Source organism: Geotrypetes seraphini, chromosome 15, assembly GCF_902459505.1.
Source record: "Geotrypetes seraphini chromosome 15, aGeoSer1.1, whole genome shotgun sequence".
Taxonomy (NCBI): Eukaryota; Metazoa; Chordata; class Amphibia; order Gymnophiona; family Dermophiidae; genus Geotrypetes; species Geotrypetes seraphini.
In genome coordinates this window covers 30,009,799-30,034,823 of record NC_047098.1, presented here as the reverse complement: position 1 = coordinate 30,034,823, position 25,025 = coordinate 30,009,799, and the positions used below count along the sequence as shown (strand labels likewise).

Genomic DNA, 25,025 nt, shown 5'->3' with positions numbered 1-25,025 from the left:
CCATACCACAGGGGCATTGAAATAACTGGGTCATTGCTATTAGAAAAGCCGCCAGAGATCCGCTTGACTGCAACTGGCACCAGAAAAAGCGGCAGGGAGAGAGAAACACCTTAAGAGGCAGCAGCTGCGTGGCATGTCAGAGCCCGAGTGCAGGTTGCGCTGGGGAATAAGACGCTAAGTCTGAACTCGACAAGCAAAAAGAAAAAAAAAAGCGTTTTCTGAGAGATCGGGTGGGCTCGAAAATCGCTCAGCCCCTGGCACTGCTCCTGGACAGGCAGAGCGAGAGGGCTCCATGCCTCTCCCCAGCCTTTATACTCATAGCTTGAGGGGGAGGGAAGGTGCGAGCTGTGCTCAGCCAGAAAGGGGGGCGTCTTCCCCCCTCAAAATCCCAGGAGAAAGTGAGCCAGAGGCAGAGAGAGGGCAGCGAGGAGAGAAAGTGCCACCGTCTCCCCGAGTGCGGCCGGCCTCTGGCTCCAGAAGCGGCAGAAAGCAGGGAGACTTCAGCCTCTACTCCCTCCCTCCCTCCTCCCTCCTTCTTCTGGGGGCAATGAATATTAATTATTTACACTAGGAAAGCCAGAACGTTTTCGGCTTCACTCGCAGCAAGAGCCGAAGCCAGAGAGATTCGGCTTGCACTGAGACTTGCGCACCTGTCCAGCCTCTCCCCCCCTCCCCTCCCCCGAGGTCTCCGGCTTCTGGTCCAGCCGCTCCCTCCCAATCCCTCCAACCCGACCTCTGGGGACTGCCACCTCTTCCTCGGATTACGCCTGCCATCTGCTCGGGGGATTTTGCTTTCGGCTCCAGCTCTTTTGGAACTATTTCTCGGCATGGTTTGGAAGCACAGTCTGGCCGGGATGCTGTGGAAAGGTGAGTGCCGAATTTCTCAGGTTTAGTTCAGCTGGTGCTGGGGAGCGATCCCGACCCAGAAAGCTAAAAATGTGCCTTGTTTTTTTTTTTTTTTTTTTTGCATGGCTACACTCTCTTGATCAGGTTCTGGATATTTGTTCTGTTTGGGTTTGCTTCAGCCAGTGATCACTGCGCCCCATTGCTTGTCTCTTAGCTGCGCGTTCAAAAATTCTAGACGCCTTCCAGTTGTATTGGTTCTCTGGAATGCTAACTCTAGTTCACTCCGACCTCGCTGACCGGTCTACCTTGATTTTTTTTTTTTTCCTGGGAGTTCTTTCCCTAAGTCCCCAAATCGCTTTGTTTACGATGCGATTTTTGGTTTTGGGGCACTGGCCTGCATGCATGGGTGATATTTGTAATTGTGCAATAAAAGTTTTGCTGCTTCTAAACGTAGAGCCCAAAACTTCAGTCTGATGAGCTTTTAGAGTCAGGTTTGCAGCAGTCCATGCACTTCGCTTTCTCTGGTTGTCCGAGGTCTGTTCTACCTGGTTTGACAGTCTGTGCTTTCTCCAGCACTTCGACTTGACTCTCGACTCGTAGCCGAGCCCGGGGGATGGGAGGGAAGGGGGGCGGTTCCGGCTCATCCGAAGCCCTGCAAGCCTAGAAAGAACCCAGAAATACTTTCCTGATTTCAGGCCCATAAAATATTAGTTGAAAGGTAACCAAAAGAAGTTCCCTTCTCCCTCCGTATTCGCTGTGATAGGGGATTAACAGACCCGCGAATACAGAAAAGCCGCAAATAACTTTTTCATATGTTATTCGCTGTGTTCTACTAAAAACCATCGTGAATATGGTGAAACCACAAATAACATGGTGGGTGACCTGGCCTGTTCCTGAAGGGGAGGCAAAACACCGAAGAAAGTGATAGGAATCTGCGATTTTTCTCTGTAAACGCTTGGAATCGACAATTTCTCTATGCAAACTGATGTAATTTTTTTGGGGGGGGGGGAGGAGCCAACAAGCTAAAAACCGCAAATAATCGAAACCGCGAATACGGAGGGAGAATTGTTCTGTGTTTTCAGCTGTAGCCCTCTGATCGCTTCTTTATTTGTATTAGACAATGCAGTTAGGGAATGAGTATATTTAATATTCTTATTGGTTTGGGAACTCTGGCTGTCTCTCTCCTTCTGTATTATCATAATCTCTGTGACTAAAATCCTTTGGGATCCAAAGAATCATTAATATTTCATAGGCATAGATTTTTGGATTATAACACTTGCCAAAGTAGTTCATCTTGCCTTTGCAGGTTTGATACTTAGTAACTTCATTTTTTGTTAACCCTTAAAGCAGCAGCAGGTTGGTTTTTGTTGGACTTTACGGTATCGCTAGCTAGCCGGAGACAGAATTTGGAAGAATCTTGTTTTGAGAAGAGCTGACCCCAGCTCTCTGAAGAAACTCATTATCCTTGTAGAGTAAGTCAAATAGAAGAAAACAGATGGTGATGTAATTCTCCGGGGAGAATGTACTCTACAATTACTGCATGCATCACATCACCCCGTTATTAAAGGTGTTTTAGAAACACTGTTATTTTCTAAAGAAAGAACAAATGGAATTTGCATTAATATTGGGGGATGGGAAACTCCCAAGTTCAGTGGCAGCAGAGATGTCAGAGAACCAGAGGCAGAAACCAGAAGTCTCCAGTCTCTTTCTGCCAGCCCCTTTTCCCACGAACTCTGTCTTGTTAGTTTCCACGCTGAGCCGCAGACTTTAGCTTTTTCAAACAATGGATCGGATCTCAAAACCAATATTTAATTTTCTATTTTAGTTTTCAGAAACAGTCCTGGGAATTTCAGTATTTCCAAATTTTTTTATCACGTTGGTAAGCAGGACAGATAATATTTGGAAAAGAAGCTAGAATTAGTGAAGAAGAAAGTATAAGGTTTTTAATTTTTTTGCCAAACTGAAAGGGCTAAAATACTGGGAAAAGGTTATATGTTACCTATTCAATGTGGCAATCATAGACACTGTTTATGGATGGGTGTGTAATATTCGCTATCAACTAATAAAAAGGATATAGAGATAAAACATGCAAATAGTAGCTAAGGCCCATAAGGCCCACCCTTCTCTTCCCAGTGAACCACCACCGATTTCAGATGATCCCGTTTTACTCTTATTCTTCACAACTAAGGATCCTTGATGTACCTCTCTTCCTTCTTCCCCTACCACCTAACTGGGAGTCTCTTCTTCCCACATAGGAAGACATATTTTCTAATATTCCTCCTGAGTCCCATATTATGCCCTAATTTTTCTAGAGCATCCTAGAGAAGCAAATAAGACCTCTCAGGTGTTACTGGTTTTGTATGCAGAACTGCAGATAAAAACTCAGCGGTAGAAGTATAAACATTCTGACATTTAAGAAGCAGCTGAAGTCCGAACCCTTTCAGTGTGTCCTACTTGTACAGCCATATGTGTTACACACATGTATTTCTGTGCATGCAGAGCACAATACTCTCCTTCTTGTCCCTGCCATACATGTGAGTGTGTAGCCCTGCCACTAAATGTGGCCATGCACCTGCATTGACCGGAATCTTCTTTCTAGGCTGGCTTTTTCACCTGATCCCAGAGCAACAGCTATTGGGTCCAGGGTTAGAACATGAGAACTGTCATAGAAACATAGAAACATGATGGCAAAGGCCAAATGGCCCATCTAGTCTGCCCATCCGCAGTAACCATTATCTCTTTCTCTCTCCGAGAGATCCCACGTGTCTATCCCAGGCCCTTTTGAATTCAGACACAGTCTCTGACTCTACCACCTCTACTGGGAGGCTGTTCCACACATCTACCACCCTTTCCGTAAAAAAGTATTTCCTCGGATTACTCCAGAGCCTATCACCTCTTAACTTCATCCTATGCCCTCTCATTCCAGAGTTTCCTTTCAAATGAAAGAGACTCGACTCATGCGTTTTTGCATTACGTAGGTATTTCAATGTCTCTATCATATCTCCCCTCTCCAGTCTTTCCTCCAAAGTAGACAGATTGAGATCTTTAAATCTGTCCCCATACACCTGATGGCGAAGACCATGCACCATTTTAGTAGCCTTCCTCTGGACTGACTCCATCCTTTTTCTATCTTTTTGACGGTGCGGCCTCCAGAATTGTACACAATATTCTAAATGAGGCCTCACCAGAAGAAAAGTCATGGTAACATTAACTGGTGGCCGAAAAAAAAAAAAGACCAGCTGGACCATCTAGTCTTCACAGTTATTCTTAGCAGTATGTGAAAGGTTTAGAGAATATGCTTGCCATATAATGGAAATGATTGACTTTGTTAGTGGCACAGGAGACCTCCCCCCTCCCCCCCCAAGATTTATTTTATTTCTTTATTTAAAATATTGATCGCCAGTATTATCCTACAGTTCCAAGTGGGGTACAAAGATAAATAAGATGAAGATAAATATTGAGGCAGCTTACTTTCCAGGCAAACGGGAGTTCTGAAGTGTGGGCTGCAAGGCACCCCGTAATCTTGAGCTTAAAAGCAGACTGGTGAAGGGAATTCTCACTACACACAGTGCTCGTGCCAGAAGAAACAAATATGTTGATTGCTGCCAGTTCTGCATTTCTTTACTTGTGCTGTTGGAGGCATTCAGACAAACACAGGTGGCACTTAAGGGCAATCTGAGGATTAAAAGAAGTAGGAACATTTCTGGATAGCTGGTTTGTTTTCTTTCATATGTACATTGGAACGTATTTATGGCAACATTCATTATATGTAACAAATACATCATACGGAGGGAATTTTTACGTAAATGGCTCTTTTTCTTGGTAAAAGGACTTTTTGGAAATTGCCCACAGTGTATTTGGATATACTTGTTAAACCGTCTTTCTGTGGCTACAATCTTACAATCAATGTGATTTATATATTATATGCAGGTATTATTAGGTTGGGTTTTTTTTTATATACCGCCTATCAAGGTTATCTAAGCGGTTTAGCAATCAGGTACTCAAGCATTTTCCCTCTCTGTCCCGGTGGGCTCACAATCTATCTAACGTACCTGGGGCTATGGAGGACTAAGTGACTTGCCCAGGGTCACAAGGGGCACTGGAGGGTTAATTAAGTAGCGCATGTGTTGTTTCACAACACGGATACTTTTATCCACATTTTCACCGAGGTATTCCCAGGGCGTGGCTGGAAACAATACACATCATTTTGTATTTTCAAAACTCTGCATGTTGTCTTCACTAGAAAATGTGCCCTTGGGAAGAGCAGGTGCAGATCCCTACAGGTGTTTTCTGCATGGGCAATTTTCCAAAGGAAGGTCTATTTGTACTTTCCCTTTCAGAACTAAAGCAAAATCCAGAGTAAAAGTATCTACAGACTTTCTATTTGCCGGCATGGCTAGAAAACTCCCCTACAAATTTTCGAAGGGGGGAGAAAGGTGAAAGTGGAAAATCTAGTAGTTGGGGCAGCCCTTGTCCCACACCCATTTTGGATGCTCATGGGGGGGAGGGGGGCAGATGGGAACGCCAGCTCATCCCTCATCTCAGGCAGCAGATTGCCTTGAGCTGCTCCTGCCCGTTTAGTTTAAATTTCATGAAGGTCAGAGCACCTTGTGATATCAAATATTTTTAAAGCTCACTCTGCCATTAGTTGACTGCATTATTAAAGCTGTTTTGCCATCGTATAGTAGATGAGGATTTCAGCTGACTTCATTTCTTGCCTAGCTCCCTATAGAGAAAAACATGTCTTCGAAAATTTGTAGGGGAGTTTTCTAGCCATGCCGGCAAATAGAAAGTCTGTAGATACTTTTACTCTGGATTTTGCTTTAGTTCTGAAAGGGAAAGTACAAATAGACCTTCCTTTGGAAAATTGCCCATGCAGAAAACACCTGTAGGGATCTGCACCTGCTCTTCCCAAGGGCACATTTTCTAGTGAAGACAACATGCAGAGTTTTGAAAATACAAAATGATGTGTATTGTTTCCAGCCACGCCCTGGGAATGCCTCGGTGAAAATTCCCCTACAAAGTCAGCTGAAATCCTCATCTACTATACGATGGCAAAACAGCTTTAATAATGCAGTCAACTAATGGCAGAGTGAGCTTTAAAAATACTTGATATCACAAGGTGCTCCGACCTTCATGAAATTTAAACTAAACGGGCAGGAGCAGCTCAAGGCAATCTGCTGCCTGAGATGAGGGATGAGCTGGCGTTCCCATCTGCCCCCCTCCCCCCCATGAGCATCCAAAATGGGTGTGGGACAAGGGCTGCCCCAACTACTAGATTTTCCACTTTCACCTTTCTCCCCCCCACCACATTGGCATTTTTCCCATTTCACCCCCTCCCCCACATCTACTTTCAATTTGTCGTAAAAGTTGCCGGGTGGCGATAGTGATAAACAGAGCTACCCTATTTCTGGTTCCAGTGTCTTCTCTCCATTGCGGCCCACCCTCTCTGGCAACTTCCTGTTTCCGCTAGGGTGGGCTGCAGTGGAGAGAAGATGCCGGGATTGGCAGCAGGATAGCTTTGTGAATCACTATCACCACCCAGCAATTTTTATGACAAATTGAAGGTAGATGGGGGGAGGGGAGGGTGTGTGTGTGTGTGTGGGGGTGTGTGAAATGGGAAAAATGCATTAGATGACGGGAAGGGGAGCAGCAGAGAGAGATGACCAGCAGGTAGACTGGCCGGCAGCAAGATGCTGCTCCCTCAACAGTGCCACCTGAGGCCGTTGCCTCAGTTAGTCTCATAGGGCTGCCCCTGTAAACAGGTTTCTCTTTAAGAAATAAAACTAAAAGGAATGTTACATGTTGAGGCATTGAGGACTCATGAAATACGTGAGAAAAGTTTCATTGAACACAAATTTAAATGAAATTAATTGAATGGTACAAAAGCTTTATGGGGCCAGAAAGACAGACTTTGATGATATTATAAGCCCAGTTTACTAGTAGGAGACTAGAGTAGGCCAGAGGGGAAGGGCTGTGGCTCTGCACTCAGAGGTTGTGAAATCAAATCCTGGTGCTACTCCTTGTGACCCTGGGCACTGGACACTTAATCCTTCAGTGTCCACAGCTTTGAAATACTAAAGCAACAAAAATGCAATATACAAGTCCCCAAGTGGTGGCTTAGTGTCAGAGTCAGAGTTTTTTTGCATCTCTGCTCAGCAGGAGCGGAGGAGAGAGATGTCAGTATTAAGGGTGATAACTGGTGGCTGGATTTAGAGCCCTGCCGTATAGTTTCTAGTCTCAGACTTGTTTCTGCATGGCTAGACTAGGAACTGTGGGTGAGGGTGTCTATTGACACAGGGGAGAAATCATCAAGGTTCTGCAAACAAAGGCTTAAGGTGTCAGATCTATACGTACTGATTTCAAATACACTGGAAAAGAGAAAGAAAGAAAGGATCGTGACACCAGGTCATGCAACAGAGATTTTAAGGTGAATTGGGTGAATGTGGTTGTGGGACCCAGGAGAATGTAATATTAGAAGCAGTGAGTTTGGTGGCAGCAAGTGTGGGATTCAGGAGACATTGGGATTTGTGGTAGTGGGTGTAGAACCCAGGAGACTGTAATAGTGGAAGGCTTTGAATTTGGTGGCAGAGAGTGTGGGCTCACGCCCTTGCTCTACGGTGGTGTTGCTCAGGTCTCATCCTTCCTTCTTGCTGCAAACCCCTTTTTCTCCATGACTCAGAAGATTCAGTGTTTTCAAGGGGTTCCCAGCCTTTCCATCATTTTGGGCTGTAGACTCCCTTCTTCTCTTACCAGAAGCGGTGTTAGTACAAGCCTCATTGTTGGATGATCCCAGTGCTGTAACATGAGCTGACAGCTTTGTGCTATGTCCAATGTGTTGCCATAAGAGATTTTCCCTTAGGAGAGAGCAGGTGAATTACACTTATATTGTTCTCAAACCTTCCTTGGGCCAGGTAAGGATATGTTAAGAAGATTCATGGAGTTAGCATTTTTGATTCCTTACAATTACAATTTACTAAATCAATTTTTCTTGAAAGAGTTCAAACCTTTTCCACCAGTCAAGCCCATTGCTGCTCCCTTCCCAGGATGGCAGTCGAATCCGTCTCTGTATCTTTTCAGTTATGGACTTCTCACCATCAGAGATCAACTACATCCTCTCTTTGGAAAAAGTCTGCCTTCCCCCCCCCCCCCCGCCCCCTCCTCTCCCTCGTTGTTCCTTTCCCTCTTTTCCATTTCTGATGTCCATGCTATATTGATTCATCTCACTAGTGAACGCTAGTAGGAAGTTGCCTCCATTCTTTAAGGCCTTGAGGATCTTCATACAGGCAAAGCTGCAGGTCTTGTGTCTGTTCACATAACAATGCAAAAGTCAGGAAATATAAGGACATATATTACACTTCTCCCTCCGTATTCACGGTTTCAGCAATCGTGGTTTCGATTATTCATGGTTTTTAGCTTGCTGGCTCCTCCCCCCAAATTACATCAGCTTGCATAGGGAAATCGCTGATTCCCAGTGCTTTCTTCATGGTGTTTTGCCTCTCCTTCAGGAACAGGCCAGGTCTTCCACCATGTTATTCGCAGTTCCTCCATATTCACGATGGTTTTTAATAGAAAACAGCGAATAACATATGAAAAAGTTATTTGTGGTTTTTCTGTATTCAGGGGTCTGTTAATCCTCTATCACAGTGAATACAGAGGGAGAAGTGTATTGCTCATTTCAACAGAGATGAGCTGTCTAGGCGACCACTGTATATAGTGGGTTTTCAGTAACATATTGATAATAATATTAAGATTAATAGGGAAAATAACAACTTGGTATGCAAAAATAATGGCTCTCATATGCCACGGTTTATGTTAAGTTTCTATCATTTGCATTTAAAACAACACCTTTACCCGAAGAAGCCAGATTCATTTCTCCTGGAGCTACCTTTGAAGCCCAGAAACACATTCTGATGTACTCAGCCTCTAAGTTATGCTTCAACCAGAAAAAGAAAAGCGAGAATATAGGTTTGGGGGAGGGGGAGGGACATAAGGAGGTCATACTGGTACTGAAGAAGGAGAACGGGGGGGGGGGGGCACTACCTCCCTATTGCAAGTGAGAATCAAAAGAGCTGCAGCTACAACTGAGGATGGTAAGAAGAAAGGGAACCAGCCCGGAGCTTCCTCTTTACTAGCACAGATGACGTCCAAAAAAATAATTGTATTTGAGACAGTGAAGACAGCATGAGAGGAAAGGGCATCCATGATGATTTTCCTGGACACACTCAGGAGGGATCACAGAAAAGGACCTTTGTTCAGTATGTTAGAGAAGCAGCATGCACCGAATTTAAACCAGCAACCTGTGGGCTAGTAAAACTCAAGCGCTGCTGCAAGTTTTTTGTTTTTTTTTTTTGTCTTGTTAAGCATGGCGTATGAGCGCCAGATCGGCTTTGTTAAGTGGCAGCCTCATTAATAATTTAAAATCTTGTAGCTGTCTTTCATTAGAATTTATCTGTACATCAACCACAAAATCAGTCAAAGACACTCATTTATAAGTTAATGCAAACCCTGAATTATTTAATAAGCAGCTAGATTAAGGCCTGCAATCCAGTACAAGACTTCTCATTCTCTAGCCAGATGGCTCCTCCATGGCTTTTAAATGGCTTCTCGTCTGAGAAAAGGGATGAGCCTGTAAGAGGGAGTGGGGGAAACCAGGGACAGGGGGCTTAGGGTATTTCGTTGCTCCAACAGGGAATGTCACAAAGTCCTCTGATCAAACTAAATAAAACCCAACAAAAATGTGTATCTAGAATAGAATAAAAGGCATTTCCCACACAGGAAAGCTAGGGACCTCCCTCCACTTCAAAATCACTGAGCTCTGGAACAACCTAACCTCCCCTCTTCGGAACTTGAGCTCTCTCCAAGTTTTCCGCAAACATCTGAAAACCTGGCTTTTCTCAAAAAATGTAAGTTTCCCTCCAACTTAGGAATCAAGGAAACTCTTATATCTTGGCATCCCAAGTCCTCTAAATTTTCTTCACACTTCTACCTCTATCCTCCTGGTGTAGTTCCTTCCTAGTTCTCCTACTGTAAACCGCGTCGAGCTCTACGAACGTGGAGATGATGCGGTATACAAACCTAAGGATTAGATTAGAATAACATGATTAAAAGGGTTGAAATTTAAGGGAAAAGTCATTGTCTATGTTCTAAAATTTGTAAGTTATCATTTGACAGCTATTGACAGAAAGTAGTTCAAAGAACCTGTAGGAGCACAGACAGCAAGTGTAAGCTTCCTCCTTTGTCTCCCCTCTGCTACACACACACATACAGGCACCTCTCTCCCTCCCCTCCACCCCCACCCCAAGAAAGCCTTAAAGTTAGCAGGAGAAGGCAGAACACAACACTGTACTTACCTTTAAAACAATTAGCTTATTTCTACCCTAGGAGTGTTTCAGTAGTCTCCTGCTACCCGGGATCAAGTCCCGTGGAAGACAGCCACTAAATCCTAAAGCTTTTATCCTAAAACTTAACTCTGGGCAGTGGGAGATGACGGGCTTAAATGCTCTTCTGGCTCAGGGGGGGGGAGGGGGTGGATATTCAACTGAGTTTATTGAAGATAGAAGTCTTGAGGCCTCATGGTAGCAGTAAAAAGGTGTTACTACCGTGTTACTTTATGTTCCCTGTGTCCCTCCAGTGTGGGAGTCACTGAGGGCTATATTCTCTAATATCGCCAGTAAAATCCAACAGGTCGCTGTAGCAGCTGTAAATCTAACGATTCAAAAAAGATGAACCATTCTCAAAGAACCGCAGGTCACCAAATTTACATGAGATCAGTAGCTGGTGATAGCAGTTGGCACATATCCAGAATAGCCCACAGAAGGAGGCATGGGCGGATAGGAGGGGCGGAGAACTACCAGGACACACTATGTCACTGTGTCAATCACAGGCTTGCCAGTGCTGTTGGATGAAGGGGAAGGGAGGGGAGGTGCAATTGTTGGCTTTCAACAAGTGTGTATATAAGACACATCTTTAATACCCACACTCGAGACATGTGTTTTTAAGATTTTTTTCCTATCACTATATTACTATAATTTAAGGGAAGAGTGTGTTTTTAAAATGGTGAAACACCTTAATGCCCCTCTGCATAACATATTCCAAAGACCCAGGTGCACTACATACTTTCTAGGCGACTGTTAAAAAGCTTGGTTGCAGTGCATTTTCTCTGCATTTTTAGTATATTTCAGTACAATTTGTGGAACATTCTGTTGATTTTGATTTTGAGATAACTGTCTGTCACAAAGCTCACCAACAGTAAACTCAGACAAATGGTGGGAGGTGAAGGGCAAATAGGTTTGGTGCAAGCTAATGGGTGACAAATGGTGGGAGGTGAAGGGAAAATAGGTTTGGTGCAGGCTAATGGGTGATTGAATGTATGTGGATCAGATTAATAAGTAGGCATGGCAGGGGAGGAGGACACAAACCTTCATAAACCCCTAGGTCCGTTGGCCAGTTTTTTTTAAGCAGGGATGCTGGCTGTGTGCTAATATAGGGCTCCTTCTATAAAGCCACAGCAGAGGTTTCTACTGCAGGCCGACGAGGTTAATGCTCTGACATTGGAGGGGGTAAAATGTGGACCTTGTGGATCTCTACCGCACGTCCTTAAAAAGCTGCTTACCTCGGGGGTGAGCGGGATCCGTAAGGTCTGTGAGAGTTAAAACGAGGATCCCCGCGGACTCCCACGCCATGGCCACTTTCTTTTTAAGGCCGTGTACTTTAGCTCCATGGGATCCGTGGGGCCCCCAAGCAGAAGGCATTTAGGGCACTGGAGTGCAGGAAAGCTGGACACAACAAAAGGGAGAGCTGGGATAAGACAGCAGAAAATTCATGCAATATTCAACACCAGAAATTCCAACCAAAACAGAAAAGAAACTAACAAGTATAGAAGCTAAAATGCAGACCCCTTAGTACTAAAAGCACATGGCTTTAAAAAGAAAGTGGCTATGACATGGGGTCCCCAGGGATCCTTGTTTTTAAACTCCAGCAGTCCCGCAGACCTCACGGATGCTGCTCAACCTATGGATCCTCATTTTAACTCCTACGGACCTCATGGATCCTGCTGGAGGAGATAAGATGAAGATATGTGGGGTGAACGCAGGGTTACCATATGGCTGCAGAAAAAGGAGGACGGATTGAGATATCCGGGTTTTACTTCCATTGGTTTCAACAGAAGTAAAGCCCAGATGTCTCAATCTGTCCTCTTTACTTCCATTGCTTTCCATAGAAGTAAAACCCGGATGTCTCAATCCGTCCTCCTGTTTCTGGAGCCATATGGTAACCCTAGGTGATCAGGATCCATGGAGTTAAAGCAAGGGTCCCTATAGACCCCAAGCCATGGCCGCTTTCTTTTTAAGGTGGTGTGGTAGATATCTGCGAGGTCCGTGGGGTCCATGGGATCCTCGTATAGAGGTCAGTCAGAGATAAACTGAAATCACAAATCGCAGCTGTCAAAACTGAGGTAAGCAGATTTTTAAGGACATGTAGTTGAGATCCGCGAGGTCTGTGTTTTACCCCCTCCCCCTCCAGTACTCTTAGGAATTCTATAAGCATCGGAGAATTTATCTTGCTGGCCCATGGTTGAAACGTCTTCTGCAGCTTTGCAAAAGCCAGGGATAGAAGGTTAACTACATTTGTGAATGAAGCAATTGCTTCACCTGAACTCTCAAAAACCTGTGTTTTCTTGTGCTTTACTTATGAATGCTGTGACCTATTCAAATGCTAAGTGCTCTATGGTGGCAGCAGAGTCTAGATTACAGTGTCCAAAGAATATCCTTAAACATATAAGCTTCTTCATGTCATTGACAAAGAGGCCTAGAGGACTGCAAAGCCTTCTCCTACCTAATGTGTAAAAAGAAGATGATTTGAAAAGAGCTTTTTATTGTTGTGCTTAATTTGTGTCCTGTGAGAGCAGCCTGTGTCTTATAATGAGATGTAGCAGCAGGAGCTGGGAACCTGGGAGTTCACTACTTCTCCCTCACATGAAAACAACAAAGGAAAAAAAAAAACCAAACCAAAGCAGTTATCCTGCCTGGGCTTCCTGCGCCTTTCAGTTCTGAGAATTACTGTCCAAATCACTCATCCAAACTTATAACTCAGGAAAGTTTCCAGCTGAAAATTATTTGTTGACTTTAGCAAGTAAAAATAAATCACATCAGGCAGAGATATTAATTCACTCAGTTCCAGGCCAGATATGTTTTGGTCAGACCTGATTTTGAATTTACAGCCCCAAACAGTGTGGGATTCGTAGTGTGTGATCCTGCCCATGGAAATCAGTGCTGCAAGTCCCATAATGCACCAAGATGGGGTGGTCAGAAATCCAGGACTGCCCTAACTACAAGCTTCAGCCTGAAACTGAGTAACTTGGCAGATCTGCATCATGGATTGACCCAGTGAAGGAACCTGGGGCCAGTAACTTAGGCAGCCATGACACCCTGACCCAACCCTTCACTACCTGAACCACATAACAATAAAATACATATGCTACATATTTATGATGGTAACAATTTAGCCATAACTTTATTGAACATATATATATATATATATATATATATATATGATTAATATCACAGATCAATAGCATAGTAACATAGTAGATGATGGCAGATAATGACCTGAATGATCTATCCAGTCTGCCCAGTCCTACCCACTCTTTAAATTACTGACTTAATTTAAATTTTCCTTCTTCTTAGCTATTGTTGGGTCAGAACCTAAAGCACTGCCCGGTGCTATGCTTAGGTTCCATCTACTGAAGTCTCCATCAACGTTTACTCCAGCCCATCTAAACCATCCCAGCCATCGAAGCCCTCCCCAGCCCATCCTCGACCAACAGCCATATACGGCCATAGACCATACAAGTCTGCCCAATACTGGCCTTAATTTTGTCTGATTCGAGATCCTCTGTGTTCATCTCACGCTTTTTTTAACTCTGTCACCATTTTCCTCTCCACCACTTCCCTCGGGAGCATATTCCAGACATCCACCACCCTCTCCGTAAAGAAGAATTTCCTTACATTGCTCTTGAGTCGACCACCCCTCAATCTCAAATTATGTCCTCTGGTTTTACCATTTTCCTTTATCTGGAAAAGATTTTGTTCTTCATTAATACCTTTTAAATATTTGAATGTCTGAATCATATCTCCCCTGTCCCTCCTTTCCTCTCGGGTGTACATATTCGGGCTTCCTCATACATCTTTTGGCGCAAAAAAAAAAAAAAAAGGCATTGTTGTCACTCTCCTCTGGACAGGGTGCCTGACTCAAACAAATGTTCTAAAACAACCAGCCCATCCTGAACAAGCAAGGCTGCATAGCACACACAGCACTGTCCACTGGATTGGACAGCATGGAGTTCGATCCAGGCATAGCTGTCTCGGCTTGGGCCTGTGTCCACCAAAGGACATCCCACTGCACAAGTGGTCCAACCTGTGCCATACATCCAATTTAGGAAAATCAGTGCTATTTCAGTGTTCTAGGCTATGGTACTCTCTTGGACTCCTCAGCTGTGACATTGGCATTTGAAAGAACGATTTTGAGGAGGAGGAGGGGTTTTTTTGTACACTCACCGCTCTGGTTCTGCAATGGCATCTTCAGGGGCTTTAAACCCTTGCCTAAAGCACCTCTATCCAGTGGGGTGCCCAGGTCGCATTGGAAGTAGTTTCCCCATCCCATCCTGGGTAGGCAAACAGCCACCTCCCAGCCAGGAGTGGGCCCTTTCTGAGTGCATAGCACTGTGCTACCTTGGCACTTTACCTTGTTATTTTCCAACTTAAGGTTTCTGTTCCCAGGGCTGGCTAGGGATGCAAATCATAGCCATGTAGCCAGTGATTGGTACTGAGTATCTGTGTATATAGGTGGCCACCAGCATTATCCAGTTACCAGTGATATTGAGTGCCAGTATTTGGCTACCTAACCCCTATCCAGGCTCTCCTAAGTTGCCCAGCTAGTCACCAGATACCAGTGCTGAATTACACTGGTATTCGGATAAATTCCAGCTCCACTCAGGCTCTGCCCGCAGGCTGTCCTGGCACTGTGGGTGGTCTGCAGGGATTTTCAGTGGCATTATCCAGCAGCTGAATAAAGGAATGAAGGATTCCAGAGGGATGTGTGATCCCCAGCTCAGGACTGGTGCTGTCATGACGAGACTAAACTAAACTGATGGGTGTAAAATGGGGGGAAATCTCCAGGAAGGTTGTAAGGAATGGATAAGTAGCATAATGGTGAGAGCAGTGTTCTTCAGCCACTGGTCCATGGACCGGTGCCGTCTGCAGAAATTTCTTGCCGGTCCACAGGGCCGGCACATGCATCAGGCCCGAGACAGTGTTCTTCAACCGTCGGTTCACAGTGTGATCGATGTGGTATTATCTTCAGGCCGGATCCCCTCTTCCTTACTGCCACAGTTCACAAAGCCGCGGGCAGCGGCTCCTATGTGCGTCTTGCGCCTGAACCGGAAGCCTTCTCCCAATGTCAGAGGGAAGGCTTCAAGATGAGGAGCAAGGAGCCACTGCCCGTGGCTTTGTGCACTGCGGCAGTAAGGAAGAGAGGAGCAGGCCCAAAGATAACACCAGGGGAGGTATAAAATGGCCAGGCGGGAGCAGGCCAGAAGGTAATGCACAGCATGGAGCATACACAGCATGTGTATAATGAAAAAAGCTCCTGCTCTTTGAAGCCTCATGGCTTCAACAGTATCCTAGGCTAGCTTTCCACTGCCCTATTTTCTAACCTGCTGATTTTTTTACATGGTGGATAAATCATAAATCACAATCATTAGTTTAATTTTTAATCGCATTGTTTCATAATGTTCATCCACAAAACAAAGCATTAACTGAGTTAGGCAAAATTGTCTGATTCAGTGTGTTTGATAGAGCTTTTGTTAAAATTGCCTCCTTTTCCCTGTAAACGGTTATAGGGAAGGTAGAAGTATAGCTGGTCATGTACTATTTGTCTTTAATTAGAGAAAGAGAAATCTAGTAAACAAAGGTAGTGGGGAATGATTTTATTTTCAATTTAGTGACTGAATTGTGTCAGTTTTGATAATTTTCATCTGCTGTCTTTTATTTTGCACTGTTCAGGAAGAAATGCATTTGTTTCTATTTCTCTGGGGGTTGTATTGTATGCAGAATCTTGCATCTTAGGGTTTGTTTGTATATATTAGTACTTTTAGTTTTTGGTCCCGTATTTGCATAGGGGTTATCTGTGTTCTGGTAAGAATGAATGTTGAGAAGCATACAGTGTGCAATGCTTAGTTTAATTTTGTGGTTAACCATTATGTGTTGTTAATATAAGATTATATTGTGTGTGTATATATGAAAAATGAATGGAAAAAATGGTGTTACAATTATTACTATTATGGGGGCGGGGACGGAGATTGGGCAGAGAAGGGCGGGGTCTGGCCTACGACTTAGCCCAGTGCTTTTCAGATGCCAGTCCACAAAATAATTATTTTATTTCCGCCGGTCCATAGGTGTAAAAAGGTTGAAGAACACTGGGTTAGAGCATGGCCTTAGAACCAGGGGAACTGGGTTTGGTTCCAATTATAGCTCTTTGGGACCAAAGTATCAAATAGGTTGCTGTACATAATATGTAAACTATTTTGGTTGTAACCACAGAAAGGTGGTGTATCAGATCCAATCTCCTTTCCCTTCCACGTTGCTGTGCTGCATACCTGGAATAGACTTCCGAGTCAGTACATTCTTTATGCTCCCTCTCTGGTCCTATTCAAAGCCAAATCCACCAACCAAGGCAAAGAGAACACTTGCCTTATTGTAAGTGAACCAACAACAACAACAACAACAAAAAAAAAGGCAAAAGAGATATCCTAATCACCAAACATATTTTCATTATTATTTGAAAGCGATATGTATCACTTTCAAGTTTCCAAGTTTCCAAGTTTATTAAGTATTTGATTAATCGCTTATTCCACATTCTAAGCGATGTACAAAATATTAAAATATTAAATTACAGTAGTTCAAGGGAAACAGACAATATGAATATAACTCACAAGACAAAACATGACTCAAGAGGAAGGGAATGGGGAAAGAAATACAAGTTTAAAAGATAGTAAAGGAAACATATAAGGGAAGAACAACAATAGGGAGGGGGAAAATAATAAGTAACAGAGAATTTGAAGCCCAGGGCTCAGTAGAGAGCCCTAAACTAATCCAACGTTCTAGTTTTATTAGCTGTCAAATGCATCTTTAAAAAGAAAGCATTTTAGCTTGCTCTTAAATCTATCCAAACTTAATTCTTCTCGTATATAAATTGGGAGTAAATTCCACATTTGAGGGGCTGTGACAGAGAAAATACATTTGGTGATCAGGACATCTCTCTTGCCTTTTTTGTTTTGGTTGTTGGCCTATTCAAATCCAGCCTTTCTGAGGCAGCTTTTAAATTTTAGCCCATTATTCTCCTGTTTATATCCATGTTATTTTTAATCACTTCCTATAATAACTGAATCTCCCTGGTCTCTTGTGCTGGATAATGCCACTGAAAATCCCTGCAGACCACCCACAGTGCCAGGACAGCCTGCGGGCAGAGCCTGAGTGGAGCTGGAATTTATCCGGATACCAGTGTAATTCAGCACTGGTATCTGGTGACTGTCTGGGTAACTTAGGACAGCCTGGTTAGGGGAAAAGTAGCCAAATACTGGCACTCAATATCACTGGTAACTGGATAATGCTGGTGGCCACCTATATACCCAGATACTCAGTACCAATCACTGCTCCCTTTAAACCAGTGGTTCTTAACCTGGGTTCGACTGAACCCCAGGGGTTCGGTGAGTAAATCTCACGGGTTCGGCGGAGGTCAAAACACACCTCCGACTCATATAGCGCTTCGGTCACGTTCAATCATCTGTCAGTTATTCAGTGATTTTGATCAAGACTGATCGTGTACTCGGTTTCTTGATCTATCAATCTGTAACTAATGCCTTATATACATCAATCAATTCCTGATCAAAATTTGTAATTTAACTGATAGATGATTGAACGTGACTGAAGCGCTTATGATTCGTGATGATACGCCCCGCTTATCCATAATTGGCTGCAGGTGATCATGCAACATCGCTTGGCCTATCTGTGCTGCAGGGGATTTGATGCGCACAGTAGTCGAATTGTAACTGTTCTGATGGTACGTCGTGTGATACCTATCTTAATATTTTAATCCCTTACTAACTATGTCGAGCAAAATACGAAAGTGGTCGGATGAATATGTACAATATGGATTCACATGTATAACGGAACGTGATGGGAGTCAGCGTCCTAATTGCATGATTTGCAATGCCAAGTTGAGTAATTCTAGTCTAGCTCCGGCAAAACTAAGGGAATAAAGAAGGGTTCGGTGAACAAGCATATGAAACTGGTGGGGTTCAGTACCTCCAACAAGATTAAGAACCACTGCTCTAAACTGAGCAGGAGCCCTCCATCCACATTGCTGCCATTGGGAGGTGGTGCCCCAATATTGTTTAGGCTTAGGGCTCCTTTTACTATGGTCCGCAAAGCGTTTTAGTGCACGCTAAACACTAATGCGTGCATGTTAGTCTATGGATGCGTTAGCACGTGCGCGCACTAAAACACTTAGCAAACAGGGGGGTTAGGTTTATTTGGTTTTCTAGCCCATCCTCCCAACATAGCCCAGAATGGGTAACATAAATACATCCATATGTAAATGAATAAATGCATAACATTTTCTATCATAACAATAATGTCAACGTAGATGAATCCAAATGTAAGATTATACATCATCGGTTTAACTAATATATTATTCCAGTTAAAATCATTTTTAAACAAAACCTCAAACTATTATAAAGAACCAAATGACAGAACATAAACATAAATATGGATTAATGAGAGAAAGACAACATGGATTTAGTCAAGGGAAATCTTGCCTCACCAATCTACTGCTTTTTTTGAAGGGGCGAATGAACATGTTTGTTATACCGCATCACCATATTACCGACCTCTGCGGTTTTACATTCTAAATTATGTCAAATACTGACCTCAGCGGTTTACATTCTGGATTCTATTAAATAATAATAACATGTGGATAAAGGTGAACCGGTTGATATTGTGTATTTGGATTTTCAAAAGGCATTTGACAAAGTAGCTCATGAAAGACTTCTGAGGAAATCAGAAAGTCATGGGATAGGAGGTAATTTCCTATTATGGATTGAGAACTGGTTGAAAGACAAAACGGAGAGTATGGGCTCCTTTTACAAAGGTGTGCTAGCGTTTTTAGCGCACGCTATAGCGCGCGTTACCCGAAAAACTACCGCCTGCTCAAGAGGAGGCGGTAGCGGCTAGCCAGCGTGGTATTTTAGCATGCGCTATTCCACGCGTTATGGCCCTAATGCACCTTTGTAAAAGGAGCCCCAGGTTTAAATGGTCAATATTCTCAACGGAGAAAGGTAAATAGTGGGGTTCCCCAGGGGTCTGTGCTGGGTCCGCTGCTTTTTAACACATTTATTAGTGATTTAGAGATGGGAATAACTAGTGAGATAATTAAGGACCCCACCACCCCATACTATACCACGGTAGAGGTTTCTAACTTAGCTTGGAGTACTAAATGCGTCGATGCTTCCTCGTTGCTCATAGAATTCCTACGAACATCGGAGCATTTAGCATTCCGGGCCATGTTAGAAACCTCTACCACAGCTTAGTAAAAGAGGGCCTAAATTTGCTGATGACACAAAGTTGTCAAATCGCAAGAGGATTGTGAAAAATTGCACGAGGACCTTGAGAGACTGGGCATCAAAATGGCAGACAATGTTTGATATGAGCAAGTGCAAAGTGATGCATGTGGGAAAGAGGAGCCCGAACTATAGCTACGCGATGCAGGGTTCCACGTTAGGAGTCACTGCCCAGGAAAAAGATTTACATGTCATCGTTGAGGATACATTGAAACCCTCAGTTCAATGTGTGGCGGTAGCTAAGACAGCAAATAGAATGTTAGGAATTACCAGGAAAGGAATGGAAAACAAAGATGAAAATGCTATAATACCCTTGTATTGTTCTATGGTACGGCCGTACCTTGAATACTGTGTGCAATTCTGGTCGCCGTATCTCAAAAGCGATATAGCGGAATTAGAAAAGGTACAGAGAAAGGCAATGAAAATGGTAAAAGGGATGGGGCAAATTCCCTGTGGGGAAAGGCTAAAGTGGCTAGGGCTCTTCATCTTGGAAAAGAGATGGCTTAAGAGTGATATGACAGAGATCTATAAAATACTGAGTGGAGTAGAAAGGATAGATGCGAATCACTTGTTTGCTTTTTCAAAAAATACTAGGAAGCTGCTAATTAGTAGATCTAAAACAAACCGGAGAAAATATTTCTTCACAAAACGTGTAATTAAACTCTGGAATTCGTTGCCAGACAATGTGATGAAATCAGTTAGCTTAGCAGGGTTTATAAAAGGTTTGAATAATTTCCTAAACAAGAAGTCCATAGGCCATTATTGAGATGGCTCGGGGAAATCCACTACATATTCCTAATATAAGCAGCATAAAATCTGTTTTACTACTTGGGATCTAGCTAGGTACTTGGGACCTGGGTTGGCCACTGTTAAAAGCAGGATACTGGCCTTGATGGTACTTGTTCTGCTCCAGTATGGCAATTCTTATGTTCTTAAAACCCTAACAATTAATCTACATCCTAAACAGGTTAGTTTTCACAGCCCTTCAAAAAGACAACAGATTGTCCAGTGATCTAATATTGTGCTTTCACTTGCTAGGGACAGGTAAGTTTCTTAGAGTCCTGCAGAGTTTGCCTATAGAGAATGACACGGTGACGGTTTACCCGCGGCCACCGCATTTAAGCCGCGGGTCACCGCCGAAAACGGGGAAGAAAACTAGCAGTCGCTGCGGTGACGGGGACAAGGCCATTCACCGACCGCGGAAACGGTGAACAGGTTTGTCCCCGCGGGCCAATGTACCCCCTTCTAGGAACCGCTATTTACCTGTGTTTCACCGCTCCTCGCTCGTCTGGCCAGCAGGCCTGCCTCCGTCCAAATGAGGCGGGCCCGCCCCTCCCCTCCCCTGCCTCCCAATGGCCTCCCCTAAGATCGCCGGCAGGAGGGTACCCAACCCCTCCTGCTGGACCCCCCCCCAATGAACCCTCCCACCCCGGAACCCCCTTAGTCTTACTTTCCAAGTTGGACCGGACAGCTCCTCGCTCGTCTGGCCAGCAGGCCTGCCTCCGTCCAAATGAGGCGGGCCCGCCCCTCCCCTCCCCTCCCCTGCCTCCCAATGGCCTCCCCTAAGATCGCCGGCAGGAGGGTACCCAACCCCTCCTGCTGGACCCCCCCCCTCAACGAACCCTCCCACCCCGGAACCCCCTTAGTCTTACTTTTCAAGTTGGACCGGACAGCTCCTCGCTCGTCTGGCCAGCAGGCCTGCCTCCGTCCAAATGAGGCGGGCCCGCCCCTCCCCTCCCCTGCCTAACCCACAGGATCCTAGTGCCTGATTGGCCCAAGCACCTAAGGCCCCTCCTATAGCGGGAGTGGCTTTAGGTGCCTAGACCAATCAGGCCCTAGGATCCTGTGGGTTGGGCAGGGTAGGGGCGGGCCCGCCTCATTTGGACGGAGGCAGGCCTGCTGGCCAGACGAGCGAGGAGCTGTCCGGTCCAACTTGAAAAGTAAGACTAAGGGGGTTCCGGGGTGGGAGGGTTCGTTGGGGGGGGGTCCAGCAGGAGGGGTTGGGTACCCTCCTGCCGGCGATCTTAGGGGAGGCCATTGGGAGGCAGGGGAGGGGAGGGTAGGGGCGGGCCCGCCTCATTTGGACGGAGGCAGGCCTGCTGGCCAGACGAGCGAGGAGCTGTCCGGTCCAACTTGAAAAGTAAGACTAAGGGGGTTCCGGGGTGGGAGGGTTCGTTGGGAGGGGGGTCCAGCAGGAGGGGTTGGGTACCCTCCTGCCGGCGATCTTAGGGGAGGCCATTGGGAGGACCGGCAGGAGGGGTTGGGTACCCTTCTGCTGTGATTGTCGGGAGGGCCATTGGGGGGGTCTACAGGAGGGGTTGGGTGCCCTCCTGCCGTGATCGCTGGGGGGAGGGGAGACTTGCAGCCGTAGCCGCGGTCACTATGCTAATCACGGCAGCATTTAAAGTACATGTCGTGTTTGTTTTTGCATTGCTAGCCCCAGGGGTGGTGGAAGATTAGTGATTGAAAAACTGTATGAAAAATAACTATTTTAAATTTAGTGATCAAAATGTGTCAGTTTTGAGAATTTTTATTAATTAATTTTTTCTCTGCGTGTTTTGTTTTTGTATAGTTATTAACTAATATTTAACTAAGTTTTAAAGTTTTAAAGAATGTTTCCTTTATACGTAAATAAAGAAAAGTGAATGGGATTGCAGTGGCGGTGACGGGGCGGTGAATGGGGTGGCAGTGGCGGTGACGGGGCGGTGAAGAGGATGGTGAGACGGGGACGGGGCGGTGACGGGGTTGGTGAGACGGGGACGGGGCGGTGACGGGGATGGTGAGACGGGGACGGGGCGGTGACGGGGACCAATTTTTTCACCGTGTCATTCTCTATTTGCCTATCCCTCGCTGTTGGAAAGATGATAGTGAAACATCACCCTCCCCCCCCCCCTCCATTGGCAGGACTGAAGGTGGAGGACTCCTCCTCAACTTAGCGGGAACTGTGACCCCAATATTTGGATATGAACTGACACTGAATATTCAAGTATATATTTTAAATGCTGTGGCTGCCATTTAAAAGGAAGGCTGACTGAGAGGTGTAAATAGGAGTGTGTGGCGCAGTGGTTGGATCTACAGCCTCAGCACCCTGGGGGTGTGGGTTCAAACCCCGCGCTGCTCCTTGTGACCCTGGGCAATTCACTTAATCCTCCATAGCCCCAGGTACGTTAGATAGATTGTGAACCCACCGGGACAGAGAGGGAAAATGCTTGAGTACCTGATTGTAAAAAACGCTTAGATAACCTTGATAGGCGGTATATAAAAAAAATCCTAATAAACCCAATAAGAATAGTAATAATAAGAAGTAGATTTCAGAATCACATTGTAATAATATATTATTAGCTTCGTGACGACGGGCTCCTTTTACTAAGGTGCGCTAGCGTTTTTAGTGCGCGCTAAACCCGCGCTACCTGAAAAATACTAACGCAAGCCCTATGGCGGCATTAGCGTGTAGCGCGCGTGGCAATGTAGCGTGTGCTACAACCGCTATGTATGCGATGCGAATCATTCCATTTCCAATATGCCAAGTCACTTTCCTGACGTTACCAATTTCTTGAAGCATATAGGACATACTCACACCAGAATGTTAGCTCACGCAAGGAGCAAGATGCTAAAAATATTGTGCCAATGTTTTAGTCACCATTCTGCCTCATTTGAATGATGAGCTGTAAATAGGGTGCAATGAAAGTTTGTGAGTGAAATGTGTAGATAGGTCACATGATAGCAGTACAACTTCACGTTGTCGGAATTTTTAGGGCAATGAGTAATTCATATGAATCCTTCCTGTATGTCAGTGGAGCTAAAGACTGTCACAATTTATGCTTTGTGTGTTAGAGTAGGCCAGAGGTTCTCAATGCAGTTCTCGGAGCACAACTAGCTAGTCAGGTTTTCAGGATACCTTCAATGAACATGCATTTTTCTTCACTCAGAGGGTGGTGGACACCTGGAATGCGCTTCCGGAGGCTGGGATAGGACAGAGTACATTAAGGGGATTCAAAGAGGGATTGGACAAGTTCCTGAAGGATACGGGGATTGAGGGATATAGATAAAGGTAGAGATAGGTTCATAAAAGGGTATAGATAGAATAATAATAAAATACTAACATAGTAAATGATGGCAGATAAAGACCCGAATGGTCCATCCAGTCTGCCCAACCTGATTCAATTTAAATTTTTACATTTTTTCTTCTTAGCTATTTCTGGGCAAGAATCCAAAGCTTTACCTGGTACTGTGCTTGGGTTTCAACTACCGAAATCTCTGTTAAGACTTATTCCAGCCCTTCTACACCCTCCCAGCCATTGAAGCCCTCCCCAGCCCATCCTCCACTAAACGGCCATATACAGACACAGACCGTGCAAGTCTGCCCAGTACTGGCCTTAGTTCAATATTTAATATTATTTTCTGATTCTAAATCCTCTGTGTTCATCCCACGCTTCTTTGAACTCAGTCACCATTTTCCTCTCCACCACCTCTCTCGGGAACGCATTCCAGGCATCCACCACCCTCTCCGTAAAGTAGAATTTCCTAACATTGCCCCTGAATCTACCACCCCTCAACCTCAAATTATGTCCTCTGGTTTTACCATTTTCCTTTCTCTGGAAAAGATTTTGTTCTACGTTAATACCCTTCAAGTATTTGAACGTCTGAACCATATCTTCCCTGAAAGGTTTTAGTCAAAGGATCACTTACAGGTCATGGACCTGAGGGGCCGCCGCGGGAGCGGACTGCTGGGCGCGATGGACCCCTGGTCTGACCCAGCGGAGGCAACTTCTTATGTTCTTATGAGATAGATTTGTATGCAATGGAGGCACTCCATGCAAATTTCTCTCATGCACATTCATTGTGGGTATCCTGAAAACCCTATCTGGCTAGTTGTATCCTAAAGACTGCGTTGAGAACAGCTGGAGTAGACTAAAGTTGTGTGCATGAGTTTGTGAACTATGACTGAATGAGTGAAATAAAGAAAATATGTATGAACATAAGGCATAAAAGATGTCATGAATATTATCTAGGCTAATGCTTTTTTAAAACGAATTTGCATGCACTGCTTCCATTGTATGCAAATAGATCTCATGCATATTCATTGGGGAAATCCTTAAAACCTGACCTGGCGAGGGTCAAGGTTGGATACCCCTGCTCCACACCATTCTACTTCCTATGCCTGGAACACTGTTCCCTCTAAAGCAGTGGTCTCAAACTTGTGGCCCAGGGGTCTGTACTAGTGTGCCCGCTCTTTGCAGCATCCTCCGGCTTCCCCCCTGGAATTCCAATCTTACTTTCAGATAATTACTACAGTCTGCAGAGAGGATTGCCGGTGCTGTAGTGATCCTTGCAGGCTGCCATCGTCCTCAGCAGCACGTTACCTCTGCCGCGATCCTGCCCCTGACATCAGAGGAGGGGCGGGACCGTGGCAGAGGGAACATGCTGCGGAGGCCGAAGGCAGCCTGCAAGGAACACTACAGTACCAGCAATCCTCTCTGCTGGCTGCGGTAATTAGCTGAAA

The 25,025-nt window shown here is 44.8% G+C and overlaps 1 protein-coding gene across 1 annotated transcript in view; it reads left to right on the top strand.

Moving 5' to 3' along the window:
- The first annotated feature begins 375 nt into the window (after positions 1-375).
- The window catches only part of RTN4RL1 (reticulon 4 receptor like 1), a 203,544-nt gene continuing 178,894 nt past the window's right edge, over positions 376-25,025 (top strand). The window contains exon 1 of the mRNA XM_033921285.1: positions 376-867. Coding sequence (XP_033777176.1) covers positions 828-867 — 40 coding nt within the window. The 5' untranslated portion in view covers positions 376-827. The remainder of the gene's footprint in view (positions 868-25,025) is intronic.